Source organism: Pinus tabuliformis, chromosome X (assembly GCF_031772625.1).
Source record: "Pinus tabuliformis cultivar Carrire ecotype Pingquan chromosome X, CPIR1, whole genome shotgun sequence".
Classification (NCBI taxonomy): Eukaryota; Viridiplantae; Streptophyta; class Pinopsida; order Pinales; family Pinaceae; genus Pinus; species Pinus tabuliformis.
In genome coordinates, this window is record NC_142308.1 from 485864087 (window position 1) to 485891785 (window position 27699).

Genomic DNA, 27699 nt, shown 5'->3' on the forward strand with positions numbered 1-27699 from the left:
TTGTTGTTCTTTGAAAATTTGGGGGTGTGCTCTAGCCATCCGGAAACTCATCCCGTCGTCCCCACATCTAGTGCAACACACACACACACACACACACACACACACACACACATATATATATATATGTCCAAGGAAAACGTCATGAAAATCCCTCTAAGTATTTACCATGATGCATGGATGATAAGTAGGGTAAACCAATGGCCATTGATATAGAGCCTAACCTTGAGGGGATCAAGAGAGTCAAATCCATTAACCCCTCTGCCTCAAAATTTGAGGGGGAAATCTTATGTCTAGCTCATCCCTACTTGATCTAACCCTAGGGAATCTATCTATCTATATATATGTATATGTGTTTTTTTTTTCCTTTTCCAAAGATCTCAAGGGGACACCCAAGGGATGCTTGCCCCACGTGTGTATGTCATCCATATCAAACCCATTGATTCAAACTAGTTTGCCTCTTGTAGGGTAATTTGAGCTAGGCACATGCAGGCATGAAACTAGCATAATACCTATCAGCATTGGATACAACCGATTGATATGATCCGTTGACACATACATCCACGTGTGTGTGTGGATGGAATCGATAGTAAACCTATTGATGCAAACTAGTGTGCCTCATATAGGGGAATTCAAACTAAGCCCTTGTAGGTATGAAACTAGCATAATATGTAGCAACATTGGGAACAATTGATTGATCTAACCCTGCATGCACATGCACACGCACACCCCCAAAAAAATCAATGTTCCCACCAAGTTTTCAAGATAAGGGGATGTATGAATGGGGAAATGCATCCAAGTGATGTGTGGACACACACACACACGAAATAAAATAAAATAAAATAAAAAATTCCATAAAGTTTTCAAGATTAGGGGGATATGTGGATGGGGAAATGCATCGAAGGGATGTGCGGAGACACAAAAAAAATAAAAATTGTTCCACCAAGTTTACGAGATAGAGGGACGCGTGAATGGGGAAATGCATCAAAGGGATGTGTGGAGATAGATACACACACATACACAAAGAAAAAACAAAAGAAATCAATGTTCCACCATGTTTTTGAGATAGGGAAATGTGAGAATGGGGAAATACATCCAAGGGACATGTGGAGATGTTACTTGAATATTAGGAAGTGTATTGGGAAATGTTGAGGTCCTTGGCATAGGGCACATTGTCTAATATCTTTGGGGACCTTGCTAGTTCAAAGATTATAAAATTAAATATGAGAAAGAATGACCAAGTTAAAAACAATATCATTAAAAGCATGAACTAAATATCTCTTTAGTTGTTTTTATTTTTTATTTTTAAATTGACTTTTAACAAGGCCATTGGGAAAAAATCATGGGGGAATGCCCAGGAGTCCCCCCTTTTGAAAGGGAGACACCTAGGATTCCTCATCAAAAGGTAAGGGCCCCCATGTGTCTCCCCAAGTTTACCAAAAATAGATGAGGGGAAGTGTCCCCCGCTATTTTTTTTTTTTTGGTCCTGGGGAGGTGGGAAGCTTGTGCAACATGGCATGTGACTAAAATGCAACTTTCAAAGTTAAGTTGGTATTTTGTGGGTAAACCACCATAATGGGTCTACAACACTAATATTATTGTATCTAAGTGATGTTGTATGAGAGAGAGAGAGAGAGAGAGAGAGAGATTCAGTGGCCTATCTTAGGCTAGCATTATGTTTCATTGGAATGTGTGTATTAAAAAAAACCAACAATATATAAATCCTATGATTGTTGGTTTTTTTTTAATACACACACATTCCATTGAAACATAATGCTAGCCTATATATATATATATATATATATATATATATATATATATATATATGGTGATTAAATTGGAAAACCCTGTTGACCGAGAACCGATTTACTAAAACCACCATATAAAATATTCATATTTTAAAGAAAAACATATATATTTATGTGCATACATATGAATCCAAACCATTTATACACAAACTTGCAAAAGTTCTCATTTATATAGGAAGTAATAGTGCATATAACCATAATAACACTTAGTGCAAAACATTGCTGAACCAAAAAACATCAAGAAGCAGACTCTAAAATGCCTCTATAGTCCAAAATAGCATGATAGTATGATAATACAGTCTACAGTACTACACCTGTAGTCTACAAGTGCTAATTGTAATCATCAGAATCATCATCTTGATCCTCCTCATCCTCATTTGTAGAATGAGTAGCATCCACGTCTGCAATAGGATTACAACTTGATTCCCTTGGCCCTGAAGCTGCTACTAGTACTTCTGATATATCTGCCTCTGCAAGCTGTGGAGGTGGGTCCAAATCCAAACCAAGAAAGAGAGGGGGGTGAGTATGTTTAAATAAGTTTGGGAGGGCTAGGGAAAAATTAGAAACTAGGAAAAGAAAAAAAACACAAATTTTTTAGCCTTGGCCACGTGGATACCGTTGAGAAATCTAGGGCATAAGTATTAGATGATTTCTCTTCTTTGATGACTGCTTGTGAATGCTTTTTACTTGTTTATATTAGGATCATCTTCATGTTAGATTATTAGTGTTCTTCTTCATCAAACAATAACCAATGGAAGAACATAAATAGACAAGAGACACAACATGTAGACTATGAGCCAGGGCCAAAACCTCTCACTCTTTGAGAGGAAAGCCCACACAAATTCTTCTTATAGAGATTCCAATTGATAAATACCAAGACCAAGACCCTTGACCTAATAGCCCTTCCAAGATAGGACACAAAATCTCTTGACAACCAACCTTCTTCTTTGATCTTCTTCTAGCTTTGATCTTCTTTGTGATAGTATTGAGACCTTGCCACATGCTGATGATCTTCTTTGCTGTGAGACCAAGACTCTTCCTTCTTTACTATCAATCCGAGCTGATCTCCGCACTTTAGATAGTTATGACCTTGTAGCCTTAATACCAAAATCTCAATGATATGTTTTAGGACTTAATTCTGCTCCTACTTGTCTGAAGACTACAGGGATATATGAAGTTATGTCCTTCACTGTTCTTACCCAATCCAGAGTCTACACTGTGATCCAAAGTGTGCACTGTGATTTATTGAGACTGCCCACCAAAACTATAGAGACATACGAACTGTCTGAGCTGTGACAAAGATCCAATTCCCTCTTATCTCTTTCTTACCCATACGAAGACAGAGATATCTCCGAATTGTTTTCTCTGCTCCATCACTGAAATTTCAAAAGGAAGTCTGAACTTGATGACTGTAATTATTACCGAAAAACTCAGACACTGCCGAGTTTTGAACTGTGCTTATGCGAAGATCATACCCACATATTTATAGTAGTTCGTCCATGTACTCAAGCCGACATGAACCAGTGAACCGATGTGTCACTTCGGGTGAGCCGACATAAGTTTATTTTTCACATTGTAGGCCGACATCAAGAGGATTGTGCTTGTCTTTTTGGAGAGCTTCCTAGATGCTAGATTGACTCATATATATTTTACATATGCCCAAGAAGAGCTCTTCATACATGACATTAATTCATTGACCTTAATAACAAATCCTAAGGCTCTCAATGAGAGCCACCTAAAATAAAATCACTTGCTCATGGAACCCATGAAGCAAGGCTTACAAAAATAATTTTATTACATCAAAAGTCACAATTACAGGTCGTTATGAAGACCGAACTTGGTTACACTTTTCAACACTTCCTCTTAACTAGGGAGGTATTAATAACGGTACTTGGTCATTCTCAATCTGAAGAATTTCTGATAAGAAGAATTCTGATTTTTAACTCATTTGTATAGCATCATACCAGCCAGCATTGTTGTATAGAAAGACCTTGTCTAACAACTCTATCTCTCCACAATATTAGAGCACAATGCTGGCAAGACCAATGATTTATAGACATACTCATCATTGTCTCTTTGGGAACATACCCCACCTGGGTTCTCTCAGGATATGCTCCATAAGGACTATTATTTTCTTGGACTCCCCAGTCCCAAAAGAATATCGGTCCTCCACGACTACTCTTTCCTGGGATGCCCTATCTCATCCCCTAAGAGCATCAGATGCCAAATGATTACTCAATCCTCCATTTTGTCTTCCCAAGTGAAGAACAGAACAACGTGTGTATCGCTTCCTTTTATATCAGGAGGTTTTATTCCATTAAAGGAATGTACTCATTCCTATCACAAAGGAATGTACATAAGCTTCCAACTTAGGAATTTTTGAGTTTATTCCAAGTAAGAAACTTCTTCTCAGGCTCCCTCCTAACCAGGTACCTATAGCAACTCTTCATGTGGAGATCCTAAGACAATCAACTGCATGAAGAGCTACTTTCTTTGATATCATGAATTTCTTTAGAGAGTCTTCAACTTTTGGGAACTTCTATATATAAAGCATAGATCATCCGTCACTTTATTCATGAGTTAGTCATGTCCTCAACTCGTCAGAAAGTGATCCATCAGATTTTCCATTTGGCTTTGCTTCATGTCATTCTACTTTCATGCCATATTTCTGGAAGGACATTACATCCTTTTATATGGTCTGCTTGGGAGTCATTCACAGATCTTCTCTTTTACAGTTATACATAAGCCCAACCAGATGTTTGTTAAAAAAAATCAATTGACACTTCAAACTAGAATTACCTTTGTGATGATCTTTCACCATGACATCTGCTTTTAAGTATCAACATCTTGCATGTAGATTGAAACATCTCCCACAGATGTTAAGTGTCAAGGGTCTCTATCTTTTTCTGACTTCCATCAGAGTCTTCACATTCTTTCGGGAGATCTTCTAGTCAATTCTTCTTGGACTTCGGATGTTGAATGCCTTCTTCTTTGTTGCATATTATCACGATCTCTTCCTATATTTTCACACACTTCATTCTCAGGGGCTTCTAATGAGAGTTCTTCAATCGTAGTCAACCACCTCAGAATTCATATGAGGACATATTATGTTGATTTCATCTAGTGTGACTCATGCCTTCTGACATTCTTTCATAGGAGGATATTCCTTTCCTTTGATCGTGCTTCTCAAAATATTAGTGATCCTTGTTACCTGCAACCATACAAAATGGCTTTATAATATTAAATACAAGCTAAGTCGCCTGACACGGGGATTCGGGACACGTAGGATTCGGGATTCGTGGTGTCGGATTCGGGACACGCTGACCCCCGGAACAGGACACGTTATATATTATTTTATTAAAAAATATATATATATAAATTTATAATATATTTAAATATATATATATATATATATATATATATATATATATATATATATATATATACATTAAAAATTAGATATTAGCATATTTCTTATACAAATTTTAATTAATGATATAATGAGTCACATGCTATATCTAATGTGATGTTAGATATAAAGTTAAACACTAGATAACTATAAAAAAAACAAAAAAATATTGCATTAAAATTCATTAAACTAAAAATCATCCTCAAAGTTGCTAAAAACAATCATATTCCTTACTCTCTTTATATTTACTAAAATTAGAGTTGAACCAATACATATGCTTTACTAAAATTAAACCTGAACCAAATACATATGTTTTACTAAAATTAGATCTGAACCAATACATATTTTGAGCTTCCCGAACATCGGGCTAGGGATCCTGTACGTGCAGGTGGTGCTTTCACCGAATTTCAACAAGAGAGTTATGGCTTTGAAACACTAGTTCTACTCTACATCAATCCGACGTGTGGACGGCCTACATTCTCAATTTCTCATACTCGTCTTCACATGGATCATCGTACTCTCTCTAATTAGATGCACTGCTGACACCGCCTGGACCATGGTCAATCTCGCCCATTTCGTGGTCAGTATTCAGTTCAATTCTTTTCTGTTCAAACCAATTAATTTTCATTACGTTTTTCTTTCCCACAGGCTTGATCCCTGGTCAACTGCAATCCCCTTTATTTTCCCTTCTTTTTTCGTTTTACGATTGCTTAATCTATGTTAGCATGATCTCCAAACTTAATTAAGGAAAGTTGTTCCCAAAATCTATTTCTATTAACGAAAAACACGACTGGATTGCTTTGATGTGGATCAAATGTCAGTTACTATTACCCATGCCTTTGACCTCGTAGATCGAGGGTCTAGCTTGATCCGCACTTCAATCAATCCCACTACAGATGCTTATTATTTTTATTTGTCTGTCAACGGGTTACAGGTCGATTCTCCTCGCTCAGCGCTGAGAGTCCGCTCCTTGTCTCGCCGCAACAACACAACTTGCCGCACCAACTGTCTTTGCATACCCGTCAACCAAGCCGTTTAAAACCTAGCAAAACGAATCAGAAAGACAGGACACGCACAAAAATCGTGACACGATTTGGGAAAATTGCGGCACGTTAGTGACACGACGTGTCAGAAAATGACACGACGTGCCCTTCAATTTGGACACGAATCCGACCAGAATCGTGTCGGATTCGACCGATTCGGGATTCGCCAGGGGGTATGAACGAATCCGGTTTCTTAGAATACAAGCATACCTTATTTACCTTTAGGTCATCTAGGCTACTATTAGTAGCTTCCTTGATTCAAAAGATCTTCAACCCCTTGATCTGCTTTATCTTTCATGTTATCATACCATCATCCCATGAACTCCACAAGTTGGAGTTCCTGATGAAACACATGTTTCCTTTCTAGATCGATGAATCCTTCAATGAGGATTCCATCTCGCATATCCTTATTTAGCAGATGTTTCCCTTTTAAACTGATGTATGATGAGACTTATCCTGGATGACTTCTTCCTTTGATCTTCCAATGAGGTCACCAAGAGCTATATCCTTCAAAGTTGACTACCATAGATTTTGTTCCAGCGGTCCTTCATATTTCCCTATGGTGATGTCACAAGCTCTTGCTTCTAATGCTTCTCTTCCTTGGACTTCCATCTTTTAGCTTCCTCCACTTCTTCAGTGAAATGGACTTCTTCTCTATCCTTCTTGTTATTGCCCTTCTTAAGCTAAGGACAATCTTTCCTGTAATGTTCATTTCATTGACTCTTAACTATGTTGTTCTTTCCTTTTGAAAAAGTGTCTGAATCCTTTCATTTGATCCTTCAACACTTTTTCCCTCAACTTGTCTTCTTTTCTTGCATAGAAACCACAAGTTGTCGAATGAGGTAACTTTCTTATCCCCATGGATATTTGTTACCTTGATTATCAACTAGTGCATTATAGATCAATGATGATTATCTTCTTTCCTAGATCTTGTAGATGAGATCTTATGAAGATATCCTTCATCCTTTGATACCTTTACTTTTTGTGTAGATCCAGTGTTCCACGGGGATGCGTCCCCCAAGGTCAGGTGCGCGCACCCCTCGCACCCCACGCACCCGGGACGGGGAGTTTCTTGGGGGTGCGTTTCCCCACGCACCCTTTTTGGGGAGTCTCGGGGAGACACAAGGGGGTGCGTTTCCCCAATGTGGGAGTCTAGACTCCCCAAGACTCTCCAAAAAGGGTGCTTCTGGGCATCCCCCTTCAGTGTGGGAGTCTAGACTCCCCAAAAAGGGTGCGCCTAGGCGTCCCCCTTTAAATTTGTCTAATAAGATTTAAAAATTAAAAATTAAAAATCAAAAATTCAAAAATCAAAACCATTATTTTTTTTTTTAAACTAAAATTAAAACTAAATAACTAAAACTTAAAAGTCTAAAAAAAAATAAAAAATAAAAACTAAATAACTAAAACTTAAAAGCCTAAACCTTAAAGTTAAAAGCTCATTTCATTTCAACCCAAAGTCATTTCCATTTCACTCTTAACTATTTTTGAGTTTGAACTTTGAAACTTTGAGTTATATAAATTTAGTGTTCAAACTTTGAAAATATACTAGTATGTTTTGCTTTCAATTTAGATTCTAGAATTATGAATAATGGATTTAGTTTTTAAATCAATGTAGATTGTGGAATGATGAACCATTGAATAATGAATGATATCGATCAATGTATTTGAATATTTTATTATTGATTTTTATTTTTGTTTTTCGAATCTCATGGTATGTATGAATAATAATTAATTCAATAATGAGACTTGTCACTTGAGTATGTCATATGAATGATGTATGTATCAAAATGAATGATGAGGATGGATCAATGATTCAAATTTCAATTGTCTATTTAATATTTTTATGTTTTCATTATTGAACAGTGAACAATGAATATGAACTTGTATTATATATATATATATATATATATATATATATACCTCGACGACTCCCCGCACCCCGGAAATTTCCCTAAAATTTGAGGGTACTCCCACACGTCTCCCTTGTGTGTCTCCCCGCACCCGCGTCTCCCCGCACCGGAGTCTTGGTGAAACATTGTGTAGATCAGATCTAAGTCATGTGACCTTTACTGCATCTTCAGAGAGTATTCTTACGAGTTCATCATATACATCTCTTTGATGTCTCCAATATTGTTATATGAGGGGTTCTTTCATAAGAATTAAGAATCTCTTTCCATGAATTCTGAGGTGACCTTTTAATATGTTCAATGACTTCACCTTCTTAGAGGACTATGTCTATCCTCCTTTGTCATGCAAGGAATTTCGATGACCATCCAACTTATAGATTTCCTTGCAAACACAAAGTCATTTTACCAAATTGATTAAAGAATGAAAGATACTTACTTGACAAGTGAATATGAAATCTTCACCTTGATCACTTTGATGATGGTTGAAGAAGATGTATTAGAGCTCCCTCTTGGATGATCTTCTTCCAAATGAAAAAGCCTTTCTTCAGTAGAGAAGGTTGCTCCTTTTGATGAGAATGATTTGCTGCTTCTTTGGATGAACTTCTTCAAGGACAAGGAGAGGATCCTTGCTTGCTTTATAACCTTGAAAATGATGACAATGCCTTCTCGCCTTCAATATACTTTGACTTCTCTTGTAGTGTAGATAAAAAATGCTTCTAGGGTTTCAAATTTCTCCAAGATGATGTGATCTTCATCTTTAAAGTCCTTTGAGCTATCTTGCCTTGTAGACAACTTGATGAGGGTCTTTGTGGCCTTTTGATGATAACTATAGAAACAAAAGCTCTTGCTGTTGCAGACTGCTTCTTTGATCTAGGTTTTGATTCTTCAATGTAGATCTTGATCTTTTGCTTTGATAACTTTCAACTCGGTTTAATGCCCTTCTTGAAACTCTATCCTTGAATGTCTCTTTGATCAGATGCCCTTCCTTTGACTTCAGCAACTTAGCTCTGATACCATGTTGAGAAATCTAGGGCATTAGTATTAGATGATTTCTCTTCTTTGGTGACTGTTTGTGAATGATTTTTACCTGTTCAGATTAGGATCTTCTTCATGTTAGATTATTAGTGTTCTTTTTCATCAAACAGTAACCCATGCAAGAACATAAATAGACAAGAGACACAGCATGTAGGCTATGAGCTAGGGCCAAAACCTCTCACTCTTTGAGAGGAAAACCCGCACAAATTCTTCTTATAGAGATTCCAATTGACGAATACCAAGACCAAGACCCTTGACCTAATAGCCCTTCCAAGACAAGACACAAACTCTCTTGACAGTCAGCTTCCTTCTTTGATCTTCTTTGTGATAGTACCGAGACCTTGCCACACGCTGATGACCTTCTTTGCTGTGAGACTGAGACTCTTCCTTCTTTACTATCAATTCGAACTGATCTCTGCACTTTAGATAGGTATGACCTTGTAGCCTTAATACCGAAATCTCAGTGATATGTTTCAGGACTTAATTCTGCTCCTACTTATCTGAAGACTACAGGGATATACGAAGTTCTGTCCTTCACTGTTCTTACCCATTCTGGAGTCTACACTGTGATCCGAAGTGTGCACTATGATTTATTGAGACTGCCCACCAAAACTATAGAGACATACAAACTGTCTGAGCTGTTACAAAGATCCGACTCCCTCTTATCTCTTTCTTACCCATGCGAAGACAGAGATATCACCGAATTGTCTTCTCTCCTCCATCACCGAAATTTCAGAAGGAAGTCTGAATTTGATGACTGTAATTATTACCGACAATCTCAGACTGCCGAGTTCTGAACTGTGTTTTTGCGAAGATCATACCCACCTATTTATAGTAGTTTGTCCATGTACTCAAGCCGATATGAACCAGTGAACCGATGTGTCACTTTGGGTGAGCCGACATAAGTTTATTTTTCACATTGCAGGCTGACATCAAGACTCAAGAGGATTGTGCTTGTCTTTTTGGAGAGCTTCCTAGACGCTAGATTGACTCGTATATATTTTACATATGCTCAAGAAGAGCTCTTCATACATGACATTAATTCATTGACCTTAATAACAAATCCTAAGGCTCTCAATGGGAGCCACCTAAAACAAAATCACTTGCTCATGACATCCATGAAGCAAGGTTTACAAAAATAATTTTATTACATCAAAGTCACAATTACATGTCATTATGAAGACCGAACCTAGTTACATTTTTCAACAGATACAGGCTGTACGGACCAGTTCTGAACCGCCTATTCCAGTTCCGAGGCTCAGATGGGACCGGTTTTGGGCCAAAAACGGCCAGACAGGCCTGTTCCACCGGTTCCGGTCCAGTTCCGGTTGATTTGTTAATGTCTTTCGAAAGCTCTTAAGCTGTTTTGTTCCCATTGCTTCAGGGTTCCACATTTCCACTTCCCAGAAGTGATAAACAGTTCCACTCTTTATTCTTGTTTTCAAAAACCTTAGATGCTAAGAATATGAGAGCTGACATTCCAGGACTGAGATACAACTCCATTGTGTTTTTAAACTTTTTTATCTTTTGCAACTTGAATATTGTAGGAATGCAAGAATCTTAAATTGAATTTGGAAACTAATGCTTTACTTGAGGAACTTCTACATATACAGGGTGCAAAGCATTAGTTGTTAGTACCTTGGTTGTTTTTCTTTCTTACAAAGTAACATTTTTAACAACCTTTTATGGACAAAATCTTCTGTTATGCAAATGTTCTTTCATAACATGGGATAACAGGAAAAGAACATTGTTTTAACTTTTCTTTGTAATCTTTTGAAAGATGCAATTTTAGATTGCATAATTGTGGCCAGGAAAATCAAAATGAGGACCGGCTAGTAGTACTCATAGTCAGTATTGTGATGTAGGATACAATAAGAGATGCAGTTGAAGATTCATTGTTGTGGCCTGTTCGGAAAGTGATACCCATTGTGCCAGGGGATTACAGGTGAATGACTGTTTTTTAGTTGTAAAAATAAATGATAATGGAATACTGTACTTGTGTACTGCTGTATTTTTTCATTTCTGCGCATCTGCATGCACATGGAATTGCATGCTAAATTGTGCTGTCTACCACATTCTAAATCGATTTGATTTTCCAGGGATCTGGAGTTGCGACCTATTGGAGTGCTAGATGTGAAACTTGTGGAGGCAAAGGATTTAATTAACAAAGACCTCATAGGGAAATCTGACCCCTATGCAGTGCTTTACATAAGGCCAATAAAAGATCGAGTGAAGAAAAGCAAGACCATAGTAAGACCCAAGTATGCTTATGACATTTTTTATTCAGAATCTGCATCTGTAGTAATGAAGGGTCATTGTACTTTTGGAATTTTATCTGTAAGCTGTCAACTCAGTAATATCTTGCATTGCAGGATAACGAATTGAGTCCTGTGTGGAATGAGCATTTTGAATTTGAGGTTGAAGATATTGCTACACAACATCTAACAGTGAAGATTTTTGATAAGGAAACCGTCGAGGAGGATGAACTCCTGGGCTGTGCTCAAGTGCAGTTGAAGGAGCTAGAACCAGGGAAGTTAAAGGATATACACTTACCTCTGGTCAAAGATTTAGAAAATAGAAAACCTGATACTAAGAATCGGGGTCAGGTAAGAATCTACTATAGTTGATTCTAAAGTTTTATGGATGAACTTAGGAAAATGTCAATCTGGGTTCTTTTTATGATATACATTGGTTATGCATGTTTGAGTACTTCATTTAGGCAGCATACCTATTTAATACATGTTCAAAATCCCTAGGAGTTCTGCTGGGGTAGTTATTACATTGAAACATTTTGGAAATGCAAAAACCTTGATTGTCAAACTGATTAACATAGGTCTTCAAAATCATGGTGTATTGTTCTGCTGGAATAGTTTTTCACTGAAGCATGTTGGAAATGCCAAAACCTTGACTGTCAAACTGATGATAACAGGTGCACCTAGAGCTTATTTATCGCCAGTTTGGTGAGGAGAACGGCTTTGGTGGTCTTTTTACTGCAGGAGCCCAACCATTTGGAATGACCTCTCTGGAGAAAGTTTTGAGTCATGGCATGAATGGACAACGACTTTCTTCATTAAGTCCTGGCAAGAGAAAAGACATAATTCGTGGTGTTCTCTCTGTGACTGTGAAAAGAGCAGAGAATTTGACTTCAACAGACTTAGGGGGCAAGGCTGATCCATATGTGGTACTTACGATGAAAAAAACAGATGCAAAGAAGAAAACACGAGTAAGTTATAGGTGTGGTCAATCAAATTTAAGTGTCTTAAATTAATTTAGTTTTGCCATTATTAAACGGAAATAACTTCTGCAGGTTGTGCCTAAAAACTTGAATCCTGAATGGGATCAGACATTTGACTTTGTGGTGGAGGATGCACTTCATGATATGTTGATTGTGGAAGTCTGGGATCATGATACCTTTAGCAAGGTATTTGGATATTTTTCCATTTGTTTACTTCTTTGGTTTGATTCATCAACATTGCCATAAATGACATGTTGTTTATCTCTTACTAATATTCAGGATTTCATGGGAAAACTTGCTTTAACCTTAACAAAAGTTCTTCATGAAGGGGAATATGATGGTGATTTCCCACTAGATGGTGTGCAATCCGGACGAATATTTTTACATCTCAAGTGGACACCACAGCCAATTTAATAGGATTCATTGTTATGAAAAATTAGCTTTCATGATGAGAAATAATGCAAAACTCTTCTAGAAAGAGGGAGAAGCCATGCAACCAGGACCTTCAACTTAATCGGATGCCATATGTTAGCTGGTTATTTCCTTGTTAGTATGGTGTTAGGAAGAAGAGTTGTTTTCTCCAGAAATGAAGTAGTTTTCTTGGAAGAAAACCAATGGCGACCTGTCAAATCTATTATAGAGATAATTTCTTGTATGCTGCTGTATTCCGTTGTAGTTTTTTGTAAATTAAAATTATAAATAACCTGAAGACACACTTACATTACATTACATTTCGAATCAATATCTTCATCCTAAAATTTGAAGAGAAATATGGTGCCTATTCCAGCACTGTTTTTCTTAGATGTCTCCGAAGTGGCAAGTCCCACAAGTTCTTCCTGCTCCGGGCAAAATTTGGGCGGTTTCTGCCCACGAAAGAAATAGTAAATGGTGCCTAGCTCATGTTGGGAAAATATGACACTCTCATGTTCAACCAAATATTATGGTTTTTCATGTTAAGAATGCATTTATGTTGGTTCAAATCATCATCTATGGTTGTTCACAGTTGCAATGGCATGGAGAATCCTACCCAGAACAACCGGTATACTCACTGCAAATCAATGAAAGAATACATCTTTGTCGATCCATTTGTTGCAGCAACTATCTTGTTTGTTGACCTTATTTGTGACAGGTTTGCTCTATACTATAATGAACGTTATTTCTTCGTGTACTAGTGAGTGTTTGCAGGACCCTTTAATATTATATTTATAAATTTCAGTATGTAGCCTTTCTTTAATTTGACATTTTGCACATGAGTAGGAGGCTAGTGACTAGTCGAAGATCAAAGTGCATTGAGTTTGATAGTTGATTATGTCAACCCATCACTCTAAAAGGAAAAATACCTTGAAAAGCGAGGGCATTTAATTTCCCAATTGCATGTTCTAGAAGGTCCAGAAATGTCTCATTAACGTTCTCTGAAAGAGTATGATAAATTGGGTAGAGAAGAATAAGATACCAGAAGGTAATCAAGAAAATAAGATAGGCTGTTTCAATATCTATTAGATCCAATAAAACCAGACATCTACAAAGTTTTGTGAGGTAAGCTGCTAGTTAGCATTTCTTTGTATTCTAAAAAGAGTATCAAAATTTAGATGTTTTCAAAGAAACTTAATTGTGATCTGTCAATAAAATGGGTGGATACTATACAACTGCATCCAGCTGAATTTTAACTTTTATTTGGGTAATTTGGTTCTTTTTCAATTTCCCTCTCTAATATTGGCATTGTGAGAGGTGCTGGTGTCATGTCTTGTTGGCGCTCTTTGGCTTGTGGTTGTAATCAATGTAATGTGTGATATATTCTCATGGTAGCTTTTCATTTCACATTTAATATTTACTTTCCTACCATTAAATGCTTCGTAACAAAAAAAAATCTCGATTAAAACGGGTCCAATCATAACAAAAAAAATCCCAATTAAAACAGTCCATTACATAATGAATAAATGTATAATGTTTGCATCGTAGACATCGTATCCTAGTCTGTCTACCTACTTTTGAGATCTACCTCATGAAGGCATTATATATGCAAGTGTCTTAGTGGTCCTCAATCCTATGGATTCTTGTATTGTATAATGTGCAACTATTCCCTTATTGTGAATTTGCCTCGTATTGCCTCATACTAGCCTAGTGTATCCCTTGAGGTACAATAATGTTTTATCCTTTAACCACTGATTGGTGCCAATGGCGGTCGAGATATAGTAGAGGGGTTACTTTATTTTTGTTTTTTCTTTTCTTCTAATATTAATATATTTTAGGTCACCCAATTTGAGCTGTTTTACGTAATACCACTTGGTTTTGCCATCAGATCATTGGTCTTTAAAAATCTGTTTTCTCATGATTTGATGTCTAATTTTTATCATTGTATAAAATCCACCCAAATTCTTGGTAATACCATGATTGTCTTCTATTATACCTATGAATTTTGTTTTAATAGAAAATAACAATTACATGGTATAGTGCAATTTGCTTATGAAAAATCACAAGTGGCCTTATCAGCACTCCCATTATGCATCACTTTACTTGAGCTAACTTTTAGCTTTGAAAGGGTCATGCTGCAACATGCATCCAATCTATGGAATCCAAAGTTTTTTTTCCAAAAATCCTCTAAATGCTACTCATCAATCCTCACTGTATCCTTGAGTGCTCGTGTATCTATACCTTGCTTGTGTGCTACTTCCTATTTGCTTGTAGTTGTTGCTATGGTGCTGTTAGCATATGTGTACACTTCATTGAAGGGGTGAAATGGTGCCATGCATGTAATCCTTAGATTGCATAGGGTTTCTCCCCAAACCTTTCAATGTTGCTGCTCATTCCTCATATCTATCGAGTCCTTGCATATACGTATCTTGCTTTGATGCTACTCCATGTATGCTCTTGTTGTGTGAATACATACTTCCCTAGATTGTTTTTTTGTAATGTATTGCTATTAGAGATGCATTATTAGATTGTTTTTTTGTGATGTATCTCTATTAGAGATGCATTATGAGATCATTGTAGGAACATATTTGCGTAACCAATTGCCAACCAAGATCATAAAAATCAAAAGGCAAGTAATCTTCTCACTTTGAGTTCTAGAGGGCATATTGTGACCATTTATGAATTGAACTTGCTCTTTCCACGTGATTTTATGGGTTTTGTATATATATATATATTCCTTCATATGAGGTATAATGAAACCCCTTTCTTTTAAAGTTTTCTTAAACTTTCATAGAAAAGTTCAAAATGCACATACATGTTATGAAGAAATCAAATGCCTGATTTCTTTCATGTTTTTCACATGGCTTAGGTAGGTCCCACTTTATATAGGAAACATGAACCTTTAAATTTGCATTTTTACCTCTTACTCTACTACTCTCCTGGCCACACATGCATACGTAATAATTTATATTCTTGAGGTTGCTTTAGTTAGGTGTTTCTTATTAAGTTAACACTTAAGTGACTCTTATTAAGTTAATTGTTGCTAATGATAAGTAATTTGTTGTTTGCCTACTACCTTCATTTCTATAATTACATATTTTGGCAATTAAGTTGGGACCTTTAATATTTATGACCTAAGCCTTCAACTTTGAAGCTCTTATATCAATTTTTATTCGTCATTTATCTTACCTTGTTATGGGTGTCTTCCTATTAAGTGGTTGGTATGCTAAATCCAAGTTTTGGATGAGCACCAACACTTTTGGCGTGAACCATTCTCAACTTCACCCTTTTCCTATCCAAGGGTGGAAACACATTCCATGTAACATACTTAACCCTCACCATACCTCAATGGCATGAACCATTCTCAACTTCACCCTTTTCCTATCCAAGGGTTGGAAACACATTCCATGTAACATACTTAACCCTCACCATACCTCAATGGCATGAACCATTCTCAACTTCACCCTTTTCCTATCCAAGGGTGGAAACACATTCCATGTAACATACTTAACCCTCACCATACCTCATTGAGGGTATGGACTATGAACCATTCTCAACTTCACCCATTTCCTATCCAAGGGTGGAAACACATTCGATGTAACATACTTAACCCCCACCATACCTCATTGAGGGTATGGACTATCTGTTTTAACTTTTTTTCTTTTTGTTTTTCTTTTTATTCAACTTTAAACTTTTTTCTGAGATTGTGATCACCTATTACTCATTAAGAGATTTTTAGTGGTATACACTTTATTAAAATTTGAGCCTCGGTCATTTGACTATTTTCACCCTTGGCACCATGCTAGCGCTATTGAGCAACTTCCATGTGCCAGATGTTGTGACACCCCAGTGCATGTGTCATCATGAGGAGATGCCATGATAGCATGAAGGCCACTTGGATTACCATGCCATCCATTGGCCTGGTTAATTTGGTTTACATGTATTTGCATGAGTGGGAAGAAACTTCAATTTATAAATCAACATAAATATATTTTACCTTAACAATACATCACATGTGCAGATAAAACTCATGAATAAATCCCATATGCTAAATTCAAGAGTGTTGAAGGCTTCATTGGTCATTGGGGGGATTTACAATATGCCTATGGTGCAACCCAAAATACTTTTCTAGTTGTCTTTTAGCTAATCCACATGAAAGTCAACTCCAAATCTTTAGTTGCTCACTAATAAAGTAAAATTTTAGTTGACCATGAATTAAGCATGGTTACTTGTAGTTATTGCTTGCCATTATTGGTGCATTCCTAAAATAGGTAGGAGTAAAAGTGTAAATGTGGTCCTTTTGTGTGAATAGGCGGTGAATTTCTTTAAAAGAAAAACTTTAGGAAGCTTAGAGTAAAATACACTCTTCTTGTGATATATTAAACTCAAACGTCTTTCTATATATATCGTCTTTATATATATATCATTATCAGAAAAGTAAACACTACAATTTTTTAGTAAATTTATTCAAAACGAAAATGAACAATAAGCACATGAACAAAGGAAACACTTAGCTAAAATTCTAAGCTAACAATTGATCTGGGAAGAATCCTTTTCCACCCAACCATAGGCTTAATTGCACCTCAAGTTTCTATAATTGGCCATCCCCTAGTTAGTCCATGATACCACAAAGGGAAAATTAATAACTCATTGGTACTTCGGATATATGAAAACAACTCTCCTTTACACACATGATAAAGTCAAGGATCTCCATTCCCAATTATTGAGTCCATGCATCTGCAATCTCTAGGTGCCTCTTAGCTTGGTTAGCACACAACATAAGGGAATATTTTAATTGCACTCGAGCCCCTTTGTGATTTCCCCACCTCTTGCCTATCATGCTCAACCAACACATCAAATCGTAGCCCAATCTATCGAATTATAGTCTAGAGCTCTTTTGCAAGTGTTATAGGAAGAAATCCATTTTTAGGGAGATCAAAATACATCCATTCAATTTTGGGATTGAGAATTTTTGGGGCATATTTGGGCACCTAAAATGCAGTTTAATCACCTTGAATGTTTCAACCATCATTTTACTTAGGATTGGCAACAACATACTCGCACTTGTGTGCCTTTGCGCACTATGTGTGTCTCTCTGTGTAGGTGAATTAATGAATTCCTTGTTTCCATGAATGTTTCAATGCCTTTTTTTTCATAGGTCTTTGCACCCTCTCAGATTTTTCGAAAAATCAATGTTGTTTGTTGTTGTATCGTCCTACATTTACCTCCGTCTACCAAACAATCCAAGGGTCAAATTCAAAATCCAAGGGATGTACTTAGACCATTCCTTCCATTAAATTCTAAAGAACGATTATTGTTGCCACCTCAACTTCCATATTTATGAGGGTGCTTATTCCAACTATCTAGTACTTCAAAATCAATTGATTCTTGGAAAAGAGGGAAAAGGCTCAGATTTATGTTTGAATATTATAAACATTATAAGTAGTAATAAACCCACCAGGGCTAGTATGCATATATATATATAGATGATAGATAGAGCAAAGCATACAGCATGGGCATAACTGAATGTAGTTGACTGAGTAGTTTCTTTTGTTGATCCAGTTGATTCTTCAGCAACAAAAGTGTATTCGGATTTTTATAATTGAGCAAAAGTGAGGTTTCTGCAGGGTGCACCTGCTCCTCCTTTCCCCTGCCCGAGACGGGATCAAATCAAATGGTAGGTAGATCGATTGGCCAGGAAACCTTTCTGCAAGTTTCCTTGTAACAATGGTATTGAAGGCATGTTATCAATTTTGCTCAGAAATATATCTGTTGCCAGCTTTATTTCCATACTATGACAGCCCCATGTCATCTAGTCCCAAGAACATCGTATATGCCATTAGATGTCCCCTGTTTTCCTTGTTGCCTTACGCGATTTTTTTTGCCCTTGTAGAGCCCCCTTGCCACTTCTGCTGCTTGCCACCATTAGCTTTTTTGGCATGGCCAAATTCCCTACTGTCAAAATTTTATATTTCAATCCACCACCACTCAAATCATGTCACCACATGTGCCACCCTGTCACACTCCAACCCCTCATCGCTTGAATGCTATTGCCACCCTTTTGCCCTACTTGCTCCAATCTGTCATCACTCGAATCTTGTTGCCACTCATGCCCCCCTTTAGTGCTCGAATCTTGCTACCACCTGTGTTACCCCCCTCAATCCGCCCCTTGATCCCCCTTTCCATTGTCGATGCTTGTCGCCATCCTTACCCTGCCATTTTTCCCCTACAATTCGTACTAGTAATACACAATTAAAAAAATATACAAAAGCAATTAATTATTTTATTATAAATCACTTAATAAAATAAATAATTGTGTGTGTGTGTATATATATATAATTTAAAAAAAATATTAATAAAAATATGTAATATATATATCTAAGAGTGGGGTCTGTAAGGAAAAACACTGACCCTAAGATGGTTAACAATGTGATATGCATGCCGAAGTTAATTGATATAAAGACAGTAAATGGCATGAGATATTGCCTTAAAAACATAGAAAAGCCAAACAAAATTTGGGGGTGGACAAAAGCTATTGATTGAGAAAATGAATCAGTTAACAGAAAAAGGAAACATAATTGATAATCAATGTGCAAAATCTAAAGAACGATGGAAGTTTACACTAAGAACGAGGAATGAAAACAAAGACGAAACTACAAGGACACTTAATTACCATAGCGAACAAATTACTCAACTAATTGAGAAGGTAGATAAATTAATGGCACAACCCTTAGTCTATTGTAGCTGATACCTAATTTTTTTTTTTTCAAATAGTTAATATCACACACAAGAATTCTAGATAGAAATCATGAACGAATTAAGAAGGAATTATTGAAGTATGACAATAAGGACCATAGAGTAGTTGTCTAGGTCAACAAAATGGAATCGAATTTTGAATCAAATCCCTTGTTGGGTGAAAGAGAAAAGATAATGACAACTTTCAAAAATTTAGAAGGGGAAGCTTATGATTGGTTCCTATGGTGGACAAAAAAATTGTGATGTTCGTTTTTTTCGTTGGTAAAGTTTCAGACATACTTATTAAAAAAGTTTCATGATGTAGAAGACAATGATTTGTACAAAAAAATGTGTATATCTCAAATAGAAGGAAAACGTAAAGACTATACACACGAATGAGAACTTTTGACAACTCAGCAAAATGGATTCATAAGCGAAAAATTATTAAAAATGTACATATGTGGACTAAAAATATTATATCAGTAGCGAAATAAGCTATGAAACCCTAAAAAAATTGAGGATGTCAGGCATACAATAAAATTGATCGAGCAAAAGAACAAGTTCAACAAGCCATCTTTGACAGGGCTAGAGAAATCAAATTGTAATACTCGAATGAAAGGTCAAAAAAGCATCCCATAGACAAGTATAACAAGTATATACCTTCTCCTAGCACCAGGGCTTAGACACGAAATGGGTAGAAAATGTGGGTTTTTATGGAGACAACTTGATACCCACACATATGCAACAACAAAAAACTATATACATGTGAAGCCGAGGTGTAATTTGACACATCTAGCAACAAATCAAAAGTAGAATGCAAGGAAGAAAATAATATTCAAAATAAAAAATATGAACATGCCATGACCAAGATATTGCTTGTTGCAGTAATAGGAATATCGCAACTCCAAACATTGAAACTAAAAGGGCATGCAAAAAAGAAAATGTTATTGTACTCATAAACACGAGCACTCGTAACTTCATAGAATAAATTTATTCATATATCCAGCCACAAACATAAGGGTGATGGTAGAAGATGGAAAACAAATTCATGGAGCTAGAAATTGCCACAAAGTCAAGTTGCAATTTTAAGATTACAAATTATAATTCGAATTCTACGCAGTTCCCCTAGGAGTAGTCATCGTATTGGGAATTTAATGACTGCAAACTCTCATGACCTATTCTGCAAATCACCATTTTTTTTATCAAATTCAAATGGGAAGGAAGAAAATATAAATTGTTTGGATTCCAACCTCAACCAACTCAAATTGTATCTTCTCAACAAACAATGAAACTAGTTAGAAGGGGTGCATTAGTGTACATTACACTGCCAACATTTATAGTAACACCAAAAATAATGCATTCTCAACACCCAAAGATTAAAGCATTCATCTGAAAATATAATGAGGTATTCTAAGACCTACTTATGAAGCTACCCCCAAAAAGAATGATAAAACTTATAATTGAAGTTAGACCGGACCCAACACCAAGGAATATCAGACAATATCGATATCCCCACCACCATAAAATAGAATAGAAAGATTAATTCAAGACATTACAATTTGGAGTTATTACAATGAGTTGGAGTCCATATGCATCCACAATAGTGTTGGTTCGGGAAAAAAGTATGGATCCTTCAGACTATGCGTAGATTATTGAGGCTTAAACTAGAAAACTATAAAAAAAAGTTTCCTGTCCCATTTATAGATGAAATGTTGGACAAGTTGCATGGAGCAAAATATTTCTCAAAATTAGATCTAAGATTAGGATATTATCAAATCCGTGTAAGGCTAGAACATGTGGAAAATACTACTTTAAGAACTCATGGAGGTCACTATATATTATAGAGTGATCATATAGGTGGTATTATGAGCCCCCTATAAGTGTATAGAGTGTTCAGGGTATTATGATCAATCTATACAATTATATAGTGATTGGAATACCCTAGGATTCTCTATTAAGTGTATAGAGTGATCATATCCATGTATAGAGTGATCATAATACCCTAAGCACTCTATATAGGTTAGGGTGATGTCATTTGGGTTAACCAATGGCACTACCACCTTCTAGGAAATCATGAATGAGCTCTTTAAACCCTACCTAAGAAAGTTCGTACTAGTCTCTTTTGATGACATTATTATCTACAACAAGACGTAGAAGGAACATCATGAGTCATTTGGAGCAGGTACGTTGTCTCCTAGAAGAAAATTAGTTCTATGCAAAAATATTGAAATGCACTTTTGTTAAGGAAGAAGTTGAATACCTTGGCGATGTCTTATCCAAAGGAGGAGTTAAGGTGGATTCGTATAAAACAAAAACAATCACGGAATGACCAATACCAAATAATGTATCAAAACTAAGAGGATTCTTACATAAGGTTCATCAAGAACTATGCTCAGATAACAATACGATAATCTAACTTGTTGGCCATCATCTATGCGCTAAGCCAAGTGGAAATAATATCTCTTAGGTAGTGATTTCTCAATACATATGGATCACAACAATTTTCAGTGCTTATTATAACAAAAAACCTTATCAATCGAACAACAAAAATGGATGGAAAAACTTTCCACCTTTGATATGGAAATATTACACAAAAGGGGAAAGACAATATAGTTGTTGATGCATTGTCACGAAAGGACGATAAAATAACAGTGTGTGTGACAATGGTGATTCTTGATTGGTTAGATGAAATTCATGTTGAATATGCCAATGATCCTAAATCTTATTCCATTATCAACAATTTGGACCAAAATCCAAAATTTGAATGGAAAAATGACATTTTATGGTACAAGAATAGAATTTACATAATTTCATCCTCAAAATTAAAAAATAAAGTCGGGAGTCACATAGTTCTCTCGTAGTAGGATATTTTAAAACATACTATAATGCACAATAATCCTTTTATGAGAAAAGGATGAGTAAAGATATTCAAAATTTTGTCGTTGAATGTAACATATGTCAAAGAAATAAAGATAAAATATCATGGCACGAGGGTTGATTCACCCTTTACACGTTCATAACAAAAAATGGACTTCATTAGAGGATTACCCATGTTAATGGAAAAGATAAGAATTTTCTTGTAATTGAAAGATAAACAAAATGTGCACATTTTATGGCAATCAGAAAAACGGATTCAACAAACAAATTGTTTTTCTTTTGTAAAAACATCAATAAATTGCATGGATTTTAAAAGGTCATTGTGAGCGATAGGGATCCCAAATTCAAAGGGAACCATTGGAAGGAATTTTGCAAACAAAGTGGAATATCCCTTAATATGAGTTCAACTTACCATCCAAAATAGATGGATAAACAAAAATTTAAATAAATGTTAGGAAAATTACCTCCATTCTTTTGCGATAGATAAGAACAATTGTTACATTTAACTGAATTGTGGTATAATTCTACCTTCCACAGATATGCCAAAATGACTCCCTTTCAAGCCTTATATAATTATGAATCACCATAATGGAAGGAATTTGCACTAATTGACACTAAGGTGCAAGCAATGAAGAGTCATCTTGATGAAGAGAAACAGATCATCACAATATTAAAAGACAATTTAGTTATAGCTCGTGATAGAATAAAACAACAAGGAAATCAATAGAGATCAGAAAGAAAGTTCGGAGAAGGTGATTGGGTGTTTGTAAGAATCCAAATTTACATGCGATGATCACTTAAACATAAGAAAAAAACAAATTTACTCCAAAGTTTTATGAGCCTTTTCAAATCGACAAAAGAATTAGCAAAGTAGCTTATGGGTTGAAGTTACGAGAAAATTTCCACATCCATAATGTATTCCATGTGTCTTGCCTTAAGAAGGTGTTGGGACAAGTCCAATAGATTCAAACATAGATTCTCGACTTTGACAATGAAGTAAGAATTATTTTGAAACCAAAAGGAATTCTTGCAACTAAGTAAAAAGTGTTACCTTTGTTATAGAACCATCAAAGAATACCTTGGCAAGTGGAAAAATCTTCCAAAAGAAGACGCATCATGAGAAACAAAAATTTTTCATCAACATTATCTCTCATTACCCTTGTTTTGAGGACAAAGCAATTTTAAAGTTGGTAAAAATGTTCTAAACATAATTAGTAATAAATGAATTAATTACAAATGAATAGTCAGGTGGCACATACCCTTTCACCTGTTGACCAGTCAAATGCTATATAAAAAACTGTCCTGAGGATTATTGTACCATTAACTTCATATTCATCGTCAATAATAACAATAATAAAACATTATTATCTACAAGTTTCCTTGTAACATTGAATTTAATGACAGGGATTTGGTAAAACAACTCCCTACAATGCCCTCAATTTTTCTCACTTGTGGTGTCATAGCTTTTATATTATTGCTCCTATTCCTAGTTCATGATGTTAGTATATTTATTAATCAAACATTTATATTACATATACATTACTTCTAGATTCATTTAATTCATATTTGTCACAACAACAACACATCCATGCTTACATAGGAAATACAATGCAATTAACATAGTTAATTACAATTCATACAAATTAACTTGATGGTTAAGATGGGGTTTCCCCTCCCCCTTAAGGAACATCATCCACATCAACTCTTGGAATTCTTTTGATTTTAGCAACACCATCCCATGTGCTCTCTTTCAATGTAACGAAATTCCTTTATGCTTCTTCAGTTGCGGTCGTAGCATGGTCCTTTTCAACCATTCTTCCTTTTTCATTTTTCCATAATTTCCTAGCCATCTCCAGAAATTTTGAATTCCATAAAATGTTTACAACATTTTTTAGTAAACAAGGATATTAAAACCTCTTTCCATGCATAAGCATTTCCCTGAATTTCACAAATTAGGCTAAGATATTTACTCAAACATAGTAGTTATTTGTATGTATGTGGATTCACATTCATATGGATTCCATAGAGAAACTTAAGTCACTATTTTTAATAGACATAGCCAATGTGCTCATGATTCCAACTAGTTTGTTATCTAGTCAGGTTTCATCTTCCTTGCAATCACTCACTGTCTAGGCTCGAACATCCTCTTCTCTACTAAATAGTATCTTGGGTGATCCACCACTTTCCATGGCTTCCTCAGAGAGGAAGAGTGTGTAGAATTATGGAGTCTTATAGCCAAGGAATTCCCTGGTTGTTCCATACCTCATAATTTTCATTATAGATGATCATGGTATATCATAGGATTTCTATGTCTTAATAGTATCCCCTTTTCTACACTTACCATTTTAGCAACCATCACTTATCCTTTCCAAAAAACTTAAACATATCACATGTATCATCTACATACAATTACAATGAGATGTTATCTTAAAATTTTCAATCAGAAATCTTTTCAATTTCATCATATAGATTATATGTTTTGATTTGTTTTATCAAGGTGCTCTAATTTCTCATCATGAGGTTCCACATTTTCAATGCTTTTACTCTAGTTGCAATGGGTGTTAGTCTTCCTTATGGTCTTATATAACTACCATATCCAATACCATTTCACCTGCAATAAAATATGACTATGTAATCAACCAAACAATCATTGATACTTGATCATAAATTTCTTTAATGCAATATATTTAGCAACTTACAAAAAACGTCAAAATTTTCCATATGCATCAATCCATCATTTTCCACTATCATTCACAATGATAGAATGAAAATAATCATTTAGTCACTTGTGCATTGCTAACACTCATCATTACATATCACAAGTTTTAGTTTACAAACCATTGCGTCGTTGCTCATGGCCTCTGGCACATAATACATCCTTGCATTGTATTTTAGAATGCCTTATCCTATGCCATGAATTCTACCATGATTATTTTGGAAGGTCAAACTAATTTCTTGACACATCATTTAAATACCTCCCTCACACTTGATTAACCCTCTAGATACCTTACTCCTAAACCAACACAATAACATACATGTATCCCTTCTCTGCCAGCAGTCCTTTGTGTGTCTAATCCTTAAAGGTGCTCTTCAATGTTGGTGAGAAGATTACAATCCATATTCTAATTGTGAAAGGAAACCATGGACACTTGTGCAAAGCTATAGCCTTTCTATATCCATTATCAATATGGCCTCAAACATGGCTTAATTCTATTTACCTCCTTCACTTTATCTTGTATTTAGTTAATGCAAATCACATAACCATGAAATTCTCAATGCATTCTCATAATCATGCATTTTAAAATATGAAATTTCAGTTCAATACTTAACTGTATTTTTTCCTTTACTTCACATGGCTTCCATATATTTGGCTCACTATTTTCTCAAACACATGCAATGCCTTCATGATCCCAATGAACACATGACATGAATTCTTCCACAATACAATCATTCACATCTCTTCTACTTTTTAGTCATTTACACTCCAAGCTCAAAAATCCATTTCTCTGTTAATCAGTCCCTCTGGTGACCCTTCTTGCCAAGTATTTCTTGCATATAAAGGTTATAGAGACTTATTGTCTTATAGATAAGGCATCCATATAGCTTGCTCAAACATTATAAAAACCATTTTACATACACGGATCATGGTGATCAAGGCATCTCATATGGTTCTAGTGTCACCATGATGGCCTTGTTCCATGAATTTGCATCTCCACAACCATCATTTATCATTCCTATATAGATATTTCATCTCACCTGTATCACATGCATACAATTTTCATGATATATCATCATAATGATTTCAGTTAGAAATATTGTCTTAAATAATATTTCATAAGCATGAGATCTTTCTCATGATATTTGGATCATGTATGTGGTCATACCTATCCTTCATTATGGACTTACACTCATTGCCATACCCAAGGCCTTTCCACCTGCATTCCACAATTTCAATTAGTAAAAAAAGGTTACCATGTATGCATATAGTCCTTTCATTATAATATTTACAACAATTCTAAAATGATCTCAAAACTTTCACTTTAATAAATTAATTATTTTAGTTGTATATCACATATATTGAAAGGAAATCATAATTTCATTACCAAACATAACTCTCATCCTTCCATCCATAATCCATTACATGAGTTCATTACTAACTCATTTGATTTTTGTCGATCATGACAACTCCATGCATACATGTATCACTGAGATTTTTACTAAATCTTTATGTGTTGGTAGTTTTATTGCTTACCCATACCTTAGTATTTATAACTCATGTGCATTTAATCATAAATCGTATCATTAAGGATACAACTTAACCTTGAAGGAATGCTTACCCATTGCTTCAAAATTACCTGATGTTATGGCATGACCAATTCATACCTACACAATTGCATTTATTATTCCTTATGTTTTATAACTTGGTTGATACTCCTTGGAACCTTAAATGTTCCCTTGATTGGTCTTCCAATGAGCATCATTTTCCTTTGTCCTTTGTATGCGGTTTTCAGTAAACCATATCATCATCATCATCTTCAACTATTCATAGTCACATAGAAAACTCACAGTTACATTAGCTTATTAAGCCAATTAAAAAACATGTGAATCAAGACTCTTAAATCCCTCATTCAATATATGACATGCCTTGGCACATTTTAATGTTCTCTATCAAGCATTCTCTTGATGCATTTATTAGTGCAATTCTCATATTCCATTACTTTCCTTTCCAAATTCCATCAACATTCTCAGGCTTATATCATTTTTACGTTTCAACTCTTTCATCACAAAGCATTAGCAAGGAAGAGAGTTGGGGGATTTATCCTTCTAATTCATTTACATAGACTAGAATTCAAAGCAAGTCTATTCTATTTCCCTTGAGCAATTATTATCAAATGGGATTGACATTTCTTCCTAGATTCATCCTACATTCTACACAACACAGAGACTTCACAAGACCAAGTTAGTATCCAACATACCAATCTTATGCAATCATATTTGGAGCGAGTAGATCAAATTCAATACAACAATTTTAGAATATGCAGTGGTTGTTTTCACTATTTTGTAACTCTTCTTCCCTGATTAGAGCATTCTTGTAGACTATTCATATGTGACTACATCAATGCAACTTTCCTTAGTTGCAATATCAACATCCCTTTAGATGATCTCAATTTCACGATTTAGTACCAAATCTATAATTTCAGCTGCTCACCTTCCCATTTCAAGTGAATATTCATTGAAATGC

General features: G+C 35.5%; 1 protein-coding gene across 2 annotated transcripts in view; it reads left to right on the forward strand.

Moving 5' to 3' along the window:
• The window catches only part of LOC149140790 (synaptotagmin-5-like), a 156051-nt gene extending 142536 nt beyond the window's left edge, over window positions 1-13515 (forward strand). The window contains exons 8-13 of one of the 2 annotated variants that reach the window (XM_089452969.1): window positions 11065-11144; window positions 11299-11449; window positions 11572-11805; window positions 12129-12422; window positions 12507-12620; window positions 12714-13515. In XM_089452969.1, the coding sequence (XP_089309095.1) occupies window positions 11065-11144; window positions 11299-11449; window positions 11572-11805; window positions 12129-12422; window positions 12507-12620; window positions 12714-12848 (1008 nt within the window). In that variant the 3' untranslated portion in view covers window positions 12849-13515. The remainder of the gene's footprint in view (window positions 1-11064; window positions 11145-11298; window positions 11450-11571; window positions 11806-12128; window positions 12423-12506; window positions 12621-12713) is intronic. The other variant, XM_089452968.1, reaches the window with a different exon arrangement.
• Window positions 13516-27699: the final 14184 nt, after the last annotated feature.